Below are 12,633 nucleotides of genomic sequence, written 5' to 3' on the forward strand. Positions count from 1 at the left end.
TACCTCATCTCCTCAGAAAATCCAAAGGACAAAAGGCACCAATGCCCCATGGTTCTGGCTTGTTTGTTTTTTAAAACGTAAAAAGCATGGCTTACTGTGTACAAGCTAGATTTTCAGAACAGCTCAGCTCCCCTTTATGCACCTAAATGAAGTGGTTAAACTTTCAAGTACTCAGCACCCACTAACTCCCAGAGTTCAGTGAGAACTCCTAGGTACTGAGCACTTTGAAAAATCTAACTACTTCCATTAAGTCCCTAAATGGGAGCTGAACTGGTCTGAAAATCTAGCCATACATCCATAGTGCTAGTTAAATCCATCAGTAAAACACACCATAAGGAAGGAGGGGAGAGACAAAAACTTGTTCTTGAAAAAAATGTGAAAAACTTATTGCTATGCTTACTCTAACAAGAATCTTTTTAAAGGTCACTAAAGTTACTGTAATGCCTATAAAGGAGAACCTTCCCTAACTAAGTTGTGATGTCTGATCTTAATATAAGACACAAAGGCATCATCCCCTTAGACTGTTTAACCTTCAAAGACAAATGACTCAAAATTACACACAAATATGGATAGAAAAGTAAACTCTCAAGGAAGCTTATTGATTCTGACACTTCCTCGTGAGTCAGACTGTACACACAGTTTGACTGTTAATACAGTGCAAATGCTAGTCTCTACAAATCAATGATCTCCAGGTCTTGTGCTTTAAACACTGTAGTCTGCAAAGTTTAAAAAAAATTAAGAAATTGTAAAAATTCATTGTTGGTCAGTTGTTAAAAAAACCAATAGAAACCTCAACTGGTTCTCTGTATTTCTAAGACACTTGCATATAAATCAAACCTTACACTTTTTCATAGGCATGCACATAGTAAAGAGTGGCAGGGTGCATCTAATGCAGTAATATAGTACTCCCAGAAATGCTGGAAAAACAGTACAAATTGGTTATAAAATTAAAATTGTCAATTTTGCATATCTCTTGTATACTGAGGTAGACACTTTAAAAAGTCACATCCACCTCTGCACTGTTGTTTTATTGCTGAACAAAAAATATTGACTTGATGTTTAAACCGACTGCACCCCAGCACATTAACACTAAGGAGAAATATTTCATTTCACCACTCCTAATACTATCAATGGAGCACAATATTCAAAGCCAATTAAATAGAGTAAACAATTATTTAAATTAAAAAAACAAAACAAAACACACCACAGTAGTTCCCTCCTATTTGCAGGGAAGAAATCCTGTTGAAGATAATTTAGTTTTTCATTGATGTCACTTAATGAATTTAAAAAAATACTGCAATCATTCTAGAATTTCTATTTTCTAGGTGAAACTTTAAATAAAATCCACAAGTTCTTAATAAATAGTACCAGTTTCTTTTTTTCCCCCCACCCCCTTCCTTCAACAGGGGATAGGGTAATGTGCAGTGAGAAGCACCATGGAAGCCCTCCATCTGGCCTATGGCTTTGTTAGATGCGTAGTTGATAGCCCACTTCATTCAATGTAGTGAGATCACCCACTTTCTTGTCCATCACTGCAGGCCTGCAATCAAAGACGGAAGAGGTGGTCAGTGTTCAGCATTTCTTTGACACAGATTTCAATTGCATAAACACCATTGCAAAAAAACAAAACTAATGGAACAAAGTCTCTTGTCACTTAATCTAATGTAAAAACAGGACTAAAAACTTTTTATGTTGAATGAACTAATTATGCAGAGTGCAGCCATGTTATCATCTTGACATTGTGATGGCAGGAAGATCAGAGCCACATGCAGAGACTTGGGGAACAGTAGGTAAATCCTGGGCGTTGCCCGCTTCTTTGCGAGGATTTAACCATTACTTAGATAAACATTAAACAGCAAAAAAAGCTCAGAAAAATACAGGATTTATTTAGAAAAAGAGGGAGAGAGATACTCAAGTCAACCTCTTCAGACATCATCTCCTTTTTTCTGGTGAATACTATTTAACCTGCTCTAATTAATTGGATCAATAAAATTGGGGGCTTTTTTGGTTGGCATATCATTTACTAACCCATCCTTTTTCTTGTGACACTCTCTCTGCCGCATACTTTGGACAAAACTTGCCAATGAGTTGTAACTGGAGCAGTTCACTTTTGACTATTAGCTGTTCATTTAAGATGCATAGTTTCTGCTCTTTAATTAAGAGAGTTGCACCACTGAAGGTGAGGGCAGAAAACACCACATTTCTACTATGAATTCATATAGCTTTTGAGATTCGGGAACCTTGTGAGTAGCTAATGCTCCTTTGACTATTCACAAATTGAACAGTTTATTCACTGATCTTTCTACAACTAGGTCTATAAATAGTTTCATCCTCTTCTGAATTGTTACCCTGTGTCCCGTCTTATATAGCTTTTAAACACTTTGCAGAAAGGAAAAAAAGTGTATTAACTATGGGCCCAATCACCTGTGAGAAGGGATTAAGCCTGAGAAGGTCTCTGCAAGGTTTTTGTTGAGGTTTTTCCACATATTCCTTCAGAGAGGATAGGGCCATAACTCCATCTCCCAGAGCCTGTGCAGACCCCAGACAACCAGTGGGAGATTAGCTCCGTGTCCATGAAGGCCAGCACTCTGGCTCTGCTGCCTCAGCCTTAACGGGGGAATCGCAGCAGTTGGTTCAGTAGTGCCTGGAGTTGTATTAATTTTCTTCTTCTGCAAGTCTAGGGTGGGTGGGATGATTCCCTTGGGCCTGCCCACCACTTACCAACCTGCCTACTCCCACCAGCCCTCCTATTTGTGAATCCCAGTACCTGCAACATACATGAGGGTTGGGGGAAAAGGCAGGGGAACATTAACATGCAGGCACCAGAGCTGCCTTTCTTTTCCCATGGTGGGGGGGACTGACTTGCACCGAGAGTCCCTTCCATGTGGATTATGGGGCTACACTCAGGCCTTGTGACTGTCTTATATAAATACTGTATGAGCAGCTCTGATCTTCCTGGCCTAATATGTCCATCCCACGTCCACAATTCCTGTTGGAATTATGACTAAAATGGCAGCCACAGGCACTAACCAGCTCCTCAGTTCATACTGATTGTGAAATATCTTCAGGTATTTTTAAATACTGCTTTAAAGTCTCCTTGTATATCCTAATGAAGTACATCAGTCTCTAGGCTTCTAGAGCAACGCTAAAACTACTACAGTTCTCCTGTCAACCTCTAATCAAAGTCAGTCTCACTAGTGATGCACGTTATTACACTCACATCACATGCATTTATTAAAAATTTCACGTAATATTAGCTGAGAAGACAATATATTTTGCGAGCTGACATTTAGCAGCACAGCTACTGGTGCTGACTCTTGAATTACATCCAGTCCCTAACTCTTCCCCAGATTAAAAGTCATACACTGGTTTCCAGTTTCATAAAGATGAATCAGAATTACCAGCCCCTCTGTTTTGGGTTGAGCAGAAAGAACAGAACCAAACAAGGGAGCATCACGTGCTACCACCACCTTACAGTTTAGAGGATTTTTTTTTTTAGCTTTTTCCTTGTAAAATTTTCCAAAAGGATAAAAACTTATAACTTTTTATTTAAATGTATAATTAAATATGCACCACCCTGTGGCTTTAGACTGAATATGGACCTGATTCCTTCCTTATATCAGTATTACACTGGTATGACTCGATTGATTTCAGTGGAGCTACTCTAGATTTATGCCAGTGAAAACAGATGCGAATCAGACTACGAAGGCCTGATCCTGCAAACAGTGCCTGGCATAGTGCTCAGCATCCACTGTAGCAAGCTGTATATCCAGTAGTGAGTGTCTGCAGGATTAAGCTCTAATTTAAATAAAACTAAAAATTAGTCTGAAATAACTCCCCCATTTGAGAGGTTTTCAGTGCAAAATTAAGTAAGGGGGGGAGATTCTTCTACATGGCTCCATCCAGCTGGATTGTCTAATTAGACATTTTCATGGATTAATCTCTCTCTATTGTATTTCACTTCTAACTATAGTAAATGCACAGAATTAACTCAAGATTATCTTCTGAAAGCCTGGATTAGCATTCAGCTCTTTTAGGAACATACAAAACTCATTGAACTGTAATGAACAATGGAAGGAACTGAAGCTATTCTATTTGGATGGGGTTACACTGGGCTAGAGGTACCCTGTCACTGTGAAAGACCTGAATCTAACAATGTAATAGGAGCCAACATTTCAGAACACTCCCTCCGTTGGTGCACACACAATGTGGTTTTTTTAAGCACTAGCATCCAAGTGAAAGGTTGGGTAGATACGGGGCAGCTCTAGCAGGGACCCATGGGTGTATTTTAACCCAGAAAAAATCAGGATTAATCAATGTGCACTGGGTGCACTGCAAAGGGCCACTCAAGTTTGGCCCAGCTACTCTTCTGTCATGACAGAATGGCTGCTGGGCCAAATTTGACCAAGTGATGATGTGATCTGGCACATGGGGTCACAGCACCACTCAGGTTTCATGCCTGCCCCAGCAGGGCCCAGATCCCACTGGTGCTGCCTCTGGATTCATGTAATTGGGCCTGAGGCAACCCAGCAGGCCAGAAGCCCAGAGGTAGGAGTGGGGTCTGAGGTACTGCTCCCACCGGCAGTGAAGCCAGAGCTCGGCGAGACAGAACCAGGAGCAGCCACCCAGTCGCACGCAGGGCACAGCATCCCCCCCATCCCTGCAGAGAGGGCAGCAACCCCACAGGTCTGGCCCCTCTGAAGTCCCTTCCCCTAACCCCGCATCTGTTCAATTGTGAGGCTACTGTGTCCCTGGGATGTATACAATCCACCTAGAAACGGAAGGTCACACATTAGCTCGAGCTCAGGAAAATGTAGTGAAAACATTCCAGCTTCAGTTTGCTGAGTCTCTTCCCAGGAGGGGCCTATATAATTTTATTGTCGACAAAGAGCAGTCTGTAATAACAGCTTGCCATCAGCAGGTGAACCCTCTCCAGCGAATGCCAGGATCTTATTCAGTCTCTACCCGCTAATAATGTAGCTCAGCCTGGGTATTGTGTGGCATGAAGGGCCTCTCTACTCAGTAATTGGCTATAATTAGAGCATGCAAATAAGAGATTCATAAAGAGATAAGATGCACAATGCCCATATCCATTCTCTAGCTGTTCATTGTTTGGTTAGGAGCACAGGTGCCTAAAACATTTTTTGCTAGATGAATAAATTTGGGGCCATCTCAAAACAGCTAGGTTCTTCCCAGCCAAAAGAGGAGGGAGTGCACAAGTTTCCTTTATGTATTTCCTTCCCTGCACATTAACTAACTAACCTTTGAAAACCCTCTTACCCCTACAGGACCAGCGTACTCTCCATCAGTCCTCCCTAGTGACTTACTAAGTGGCACTAAACTCACCTCTTTGCCCCTTCGCTTCCTCCCATCCCAAGTCTGATAGCTCCAGTTACAATAGGCAGGAACCAAGAGTCGTTTGGCCACAGAGGAGAGCAGGCTCAGAAAGCAAGGGGCTCCTGGAATTGGAAGGGATGGTCTCCCAACAAGAGGCTACCTACAGCATCAGAACCATCTGCAGGGCAGTTCCACAGTGGCTTGACTGAAAAGAGGAAAGTGGCCAGTGCTCAAGCTGCCATAACTGCGAGTCAGTGTCCTAAGGGTTAGTGTGGGTTTTAAAACAAGGCCTGGATTCTGCTCACTCACATCAGTTTTACACCAATGTAACTCCACTGGCTTAGTTACTCCTGATTTACCCCAGTGTAAATGAGAGCAAAGTCAGTCTCCACGGGCCAGATACTCAAGTGTTTAGGTACCTAAAGACAGAGACGGGCATCAGGAGGATAGCAGTCGAGGTGCTTCTGAAAATTCCGCTATGCACCTATCTTCATCTTTAGGCACCTAAACACCTTTGAAAATCTGGCCCCTGGTGACTACAGTGAACCACAAGCCAGTGTTAACAGACTGTATAACGAGGGGAAGGAGCAGCATTTAACAGCAGCTTCTTCAGCCTTTACCTAACCCAGCATGTCAATCAATATCCAGGCATCTTTACTAAGAGGCCAGCTTTCCAAAGGAGCGGCTGCAACTCCCCTAAAAGTCATGAGCAGCAGCGAGTACTGTGCACCTCTGAAAAGCAGGACTCTTAGTTAGGTGCTTGAATACAGATTTAGGCATCCATGTTTAACATTTTTTAAATTCTCTTTCTCTGATGGTGGAAAAGTGCCTCTGTTCAAGATCAACCCCTGCAGGTTGGTGCTTGTGGAAAGGCCCAAGTAGACTGCACACAGATTTAGGAAGGCCACTGCGTGCACACATACAGCTCTTGAGGTTTTCCTCATATTGCATGTCCAGTTAATCTACCTTCCAGGTTGAATGGCAGCCCTGACATTCCTCCTTCGTGGTATGGCAGCTGCAGGCTACTGGCACACTTCAGGTCAATAGGCTAAATATCCAAAGTTACTATATAAATAAAGACATTCCAAACCTAATCACGGATGGCACTTGGGTGACTTTTCTCCTCCTCTTTCTCCCATGGAAGCTGTCTAAGGCCTTGTCTATACTGGCACTTTACAGCGCGGCAACTTTCTTGCTCAGGGGGGTGAAAAAACAACACCTCTGAGTGCTGCAAGTTTCAGTGCTGTAAAGTGCCAGTGTAGACAGTCCTACAGCGCTGGGAGCTACGCCCCTCGTGGAGGCGGGCTGATTATAGCCACAACTACACAGCTATGTTAAAGTGAAGACATGTCCCAAGTCCAGTCTGCTCTGGGGGACCACAGCACTGCCTGGAATCTCTACAGCACTACATGCTGCAGCCCAGTCCCCAATACACTGCCTCCTGCTGCATGCCCCCTAGATAGCACTTGGAGGGCAGGAGGAGGCTCAGAAGGTAGTCTTAGAGCTCTTTCCCTGTTCCTGTCCTGAGGGAATCCTCCCCGTAGCTGGATGCTAAACTTCAGAGCCCCTTCTTTATGCCTCTAGTGTAGAGGGACGGAGCAGGACTGAAAACTCATGCAAGGAGTCTCAAATCCCTGCTCTAATCAGATCTGCTGTCTAGTTACAAGTCATTACGCAGTCCAAGGCTTTATTTTACTATAATGATATGTAATACCATTAGAGATGGAGCACAAAGAACACCGTGCAAGAGTAGGGTCCTGGGCAGGTGTGCGTGTTTCTGCAGACCACGGAGTCACCAAATGACTCCAGTGGGTCAAAGCTAGACCACTTATTTCACGTGTCCTTTCATATTACATAAATTAAGCAATAAGAAGGGAGCAGGTTGCTATGCAGCTGACGCTTGCTCAGCAGTTGGTTCTCAGAAAGCCTGAGGCTTCTTTGTAAAGCCAGCGACATTGACACTCCTCTGCAGTATGAACATCTGTGCCATTCGAACAACTGTGGTAGCAGTGTTAAAAACCCAAAGATGAAAATATCCCTCAAGGAGTATATGGGAAGGGAAAGTGCCTGGAGTAGCAGGGCCTTTAACTACTATAATTATCCAGATACTAAATGAGGACTGGAGCCCCTGCTGATGGGCCCAAAATATAATGATGCAGATAGAATATTAATTTACATGTAAAATGTAAACCTGCTGTTAAATCACCAGCTGCTACCTGCATTAAATATACATTTAGAAAGTCAGTCTAACTTCTTTCTTAGCTGCTAACAAAGTCCCTCTGAAAAAAGTATCAGAGGGGTAGCCGTGTTAGTCTGGATCTGTAAAAAGCAACAAAGAGTCCTGTGGCACCTTAATAAGGTGCCACAGGATTCTGTCACTTTTTACTTAATAAGTGCTCATCATAAACAGTGATGAATTTGTGGCCACATAGGTACTTCATAGGTGTCAGTTTGCTGCACAGCACGGCCTTTCAGAACTTCATTCCAACAACAACATGGCTAGAATTTACATCCCCTGACTCCAAAAGCACAGATCCTTACCACTTGACCTTTATGAGAATTTCCATTGGCTTCTAGCAGTCAGGGGCGGCTCTAGGCATTTTGCCGCCCCAAGCACAGCAGGCAGGCTGCGTTCAGCAGCTTGCCTACGGGAGGTCTGATGGTCCCGCGGCTTCGGCGGACATCCCGCAGCCGTGCCTGCGGGAGGTCCAGAAGCCACAGGACCAGCGGACCTCCCGCAGGCAAAGCACCCCCCACGACTTGATGCCCCAAGCACACACTTGGCGTGCTGGGGCCTAGAGCTGTCCCTGCTAGCAGTATAGAGCCCATGATACAAATTCTGTCCCTCCAGCAGCTCTGTTATTAAGAGACTGCGTAAAGAGCATGCACAATACTACCATGCTATTAGCACTGACAGCTGGAGCCATAGAATTAACCAGAATATCTACAGCATACACAAATAGGGAAACTGCTATGGTGGGTGAATCCCAATATTCCTCCAAATCTGTAGTTTAGTTTTACTGTGTCCTTACACTGAGTTTCTGATTCATCAACGAATGGGACATCAGCTCAAAAAGAACACATGAGCAGTAGCAAAGCAGAAATACTCACGATTTGTCTCTTCTGCACACTCGTCTCTGAGGGCTGACCTGCCTTCGGCGAGGGGACAGTGACTTGCCTCGTGATCGCTCTTTGATTGGAGAGTGGGCACTTGAGGGTTTCAGAATCTGAAAGGAGGAAGGGAAGGGAGGCACTGAATGAAGATGCCTATTCAACATTTTAAAAAAAGAAAGACCCCGTGATAATACTGGAGATCAGAGATGAGACAGAGCCTGTAGTCTCTTGAGGGTTGTTTGAATCCTGCCCAGGCTGGGAGGGACTGAAAGCTGTTATCAGTGCCCCATTGTGAAATTAGTTGGTGGCCTCAATCCAGCTTCCAGATACAAAAACCATCACCACAACTGGCCTTCTAGTCAGCAGTCTCAGCAGAGAGACCACGGGACGGCAAACAGACTACCTTGTCCCTTAGGGGCGGTTGCCCTCAACTCACAATAAGGCACATTGTGGTAGCAGCATGAAGGGAAGCTTGTGCAGCCAAAACAGTTCCTGGAACCGTTCTGTGGATGAATAGAAAACTTGAGTCTCAAGGGCTGTCAGCTGGATTCTCTGCAATCAGGGGGCCTTCTTCCCCATCCCTTGTCCATTCACACATCTGGGTAGAGTTCCTCTAGGCTGATGACTTCCATCAGCACTACATTCACACCACTTTTATTTTAAGGACCTGAACTTTCAAAAGACAGCAGAGAATCCTGTGGCACCTTATAGACTAACAGACGTTTTGGAGCGTGAGCTTTCGTGGGTGAATACCCACTTCGTCAGACGCAGGTAGTGGAAATTTCCAGGGGCAGGTATATATATGCTAGCAAGCAAGCTAGAGATAACGAGGTTAGTTCAGTCAGGGAGGGTGAGGCCCTGTTCTAGCAGTAGAGGTGTGAAACCAAGGGAGGAGAAACTGGTTCTGTAATTGGCAAGCCATTCACACAGTCTTTGTTGAGTCCAGAGCTGATAGTGTCAAATTTGCAAATGAACTGAAGCTCAGCAGTTTCTCTTTGAAGTCTGGTCCTGAAGTTTTTTTTAGGTGGCTATCCTGCAGCAAAAAAACTTCAGGACCAGACTTCAAAGAGAAACTGCTGAGCTTCAGTTCATTTGCAAATTTGACACTATCAGCTCTGGACTCAACAAAGACTGTGAATGGCTTGCCATACAGAACCAGTTTCTCCTCCCTTGGTTTTCACACCTCTACTGCTAGAACAGGGCCTCACCCTCCCTGACTGAACTAACCTCGTTATCTCTAGCTTGCTTGCTAGCATATATTACCTCCCCTGGAATTTCCACTACCTGCGTCTGACGAAGTGGGTATCACCACGAAAGCTCACGCTCCAAAACGTCTGTTAGTCTATAAGGTGCCACAGGATTCTCTGCTGCTTTTACAGATCCAGACTAACACGGCTACCCCTCTGATACTTTCAAAAGACAGTATGTGCATAACTTTACACCTTATGAATAGCCCCAGGGAAGCCCCTGGGTGAAATTCTGACCCCCCCAGAAATAAACAGGAGTTTTACCATTGACTTCAATGGAACTAGGATTTCATCCAATGAGAATACTCAAAATATTCATGTGCTGAAGTCTCCACAGGATGAGGGCTTTGAAATTGTAACACTCTCAAGGTAAGGACTGTCTTTTCCATTTTTTGCACAAGGGCTGGGTCCAATGTCAGAGCTCAATGCACATATGCAATAAAAATAAACTATGCTTGCTTATTTGATCAGAATACACTTCAGATACTAGCATTCTATCTGGTATTAAAAATGTGGAGCAGAAGGCTGAAATCATTCTAATTCCATATGCAAGTAAATGTGTTACACTAAAATTAGAATACAACAACTTCAGCCTAAAGCTTTCATACCATCATTGTGCCTGATTTTCATTTCACTTAGCACAGTTTTATACCACATTAACTCTACCAACTTCAGTGGAGTAACTTCTGATTTACCCCAGTATGATAGGGAGAAGAATTAGATCCATTATTCTCTATCTAAAAAACCCATAAGGAATAGCCATCTTTTAAAGATTAGGCAAAAAATAGTGGACCAGTTCCTCAGCTGGCATAAATCATAGTGGTTCTATTGTGGCAGGTTACACCAGCGGAGTGTCTGGCCCGTAATTCCTTTTTGACGGAACAACAATGCAAATTACGCTCCATTCATCCCCATGGCATAGTGAGTGATCACAGTGGGACTGACAAAGTGCAGCAGTTCATCTCGCCCCATGTTTGAACGTGAACATTAGAAAGATTTAGTGTGTGTTATAGAAGTGCAGGGTCACAATACACTTGTTTTCCACATCTGGAGACCCTGGGAAACATTCTGTTCTCAGTTACATCAGTGTAGATCCAGAACAGTCAGTGAGTTCCTCCAGATTTACATCTGTGGAACAGAGAAGAACATGGCTCCCTAGTTCTTTGGTCCTGCATGGAAATCTACCTGTTTCTTCATGCATTTGGGTCTGATGAACACTAGGCAAATAACCTGTTGTCAACAAACCTGTTAATTGGAGTTGACGGGGACAAATCTTTTCTCCGTCATCACAGGGAAACCTGCTAGTGCGCACTAGACACCACATTCTGTCTGTAAAGGGAAGGAAAACAGTGGGGCCTTAACTACACTGGTCTCAGCTGTCTTGAGAAAACTCACTGTCAAGAGATAATTTGCCTAGTGTATTTGAACTCTTATTTGTGCACAGCATAAGCCACCAGAGAGTGGAAGAGCAGGGTGCTGCTGGTTGGCATGGGGGTCCACTGGCAAAGTTGTACGTGTGAGCTTTCGTGACACCTGCAAATACCATACATTGTCGAGACCTGCACTGTCAGCCCCTTGCTTGCATAAGCAATACATTCACTCAAGCTACAAACATTGCCTTGGCCTAATTGTTACATTTCCCCCCCCCTCCCCCCGCCCTTTGTTAAATGAAGGAGCTTCATAGGAAAGTGTGGATGAACAACAGTCAGCTCTATAAAATGGGGATGATGGTACTTGCCTCCTTTGTAAAACACAGAGCTAGGAATGAAAACTGCTATATATGAGCTTATTATTTAGACAATGCTGTGCATGGAGTGAGATCCGCACATACCAAACTGTACATTCCACACTGTACAAGGGACGTGCTCCCTCACATGGGTCTTGCTCCAATTCTTTCAACCTCCTTTCGCTTTCTCCTCTTCTGTCATGCAGGCACGTTTGAAGACTTTACATTTAGGGGAGGAATCCTGCTGGTCCTTACTCTTGCAAGGAGCCCCACTGACTCCACTGTGCAATCAGCACTGGTTTCAATGGGACTCCTCATGGAAGTAAGGCAAGCAGGTTCTGGCCCTTGATTATCTGGTAAAAACCAACATTCAGTATCTTACAATATCCTCCGAGGTTTAATGCAAATAAACTGCCCTGACAGTCCCATCAGCTAGATTAAGGCTGGGTGCCAATGTAGAACTTTGCAGCGTTGCTGTGGGATAGCACAAATGCTTACCTAAGCCTGCACTGCCAACTCCCACAGTTTTTGGCCAATGACAAGTTAAGCTGTAAGGTTTCAAAATAAGCCAGACAATTTCAGACACTAACAATAGGCCAAACTCCCCCCGGGTAACTCCAAAGAATGACCCCCAGCATGAATCGGTTCCATTGTCTGACTGATCTGCAAACAAGCCAGATGCCCTGCCTTCCTGATAGCCTCCCCTTCCACTGCCTTCTTGGAATCGTAACTATGCTCTGCACAACTCACTCGCATTAACTTGAGGTGAATGATCTGGGTGAGGAAAGAGCCTGAGGACAGAAGCCAGGATGAGGACAGTCACTTCAGACCCACATCCCATCCTCCACACGTATACATTGACAGTGGCAGGAGAGGGGGCTGTAGCAGCAGCGCTAAGAAGTCTCTGTTTAGGCAGATTTACCACCCATTTTCCATTGTGCTATCTAGTGCCTGTGCACAAACTGAAATGGTAGAGGCAGGCTCTGTAACACCACACCACATGTAAGAAGAACTCACTGCCCAGACAAATGATTCATTCTTTGGAGGACGAGGAGGGAGACAAAAAGTCAGAAGTGGCATGTGAAGAAACTTACAAATGATGCCACATACCTCTCGGAAAAGGGAAGCAGCCCTGCACTTCATGAGTGCACCTGCTTTACCCCAACTGCTGACAGATGGCTGGAAAGGCATCAAATCCAATTTCATTGC

The 12,633-nt window shown here is 44.2% G+C and overlaps 1 protein-coding gene across 1 annotated transcript in view; it reads right to left on the reverse strand.

Moving 5' to 3' along the window:
* Positions 1–358: 358 nt before the first annotated feature.
* VASH2 (vasohibin 2) overlaps positions 359–12,633 on the reverse strand; it is a 68,177-nt gene continuing 55,902 nt past the window's right edge. Inside the window, exons 7-8 of the mRNA XM_032769087.2 lie at positions 8,449–8,564; positions 359–1,540 (exon numbers count right to left, since the gene is read on the reverse strand). Of these exons, the coding sequence (XP_032624978.1) occupies positions 1,468–1,540; positions 8,449–8,564 (189 nt within the window). The 3' untranslated portion in view covers positions 359–1,467. The remainder of the gene's footprint in view (positions 1,541–8,448; positions 8,565–12,633) is intronic.

This window comes from Chelonoidis abingdonii, chromosome 3 (assembly GCF_003597395.2).
Source record: "Chelonoidis abingdonii isolate Lonesome George chromosome 3, CheloAbing_2.0, whole genome shotgun sequence".
NCBI lineage: Eukaryota > Metazoa > Chordata > Testudines > Testudinidae > Chelonoidis > Chelonoidis abingdonii.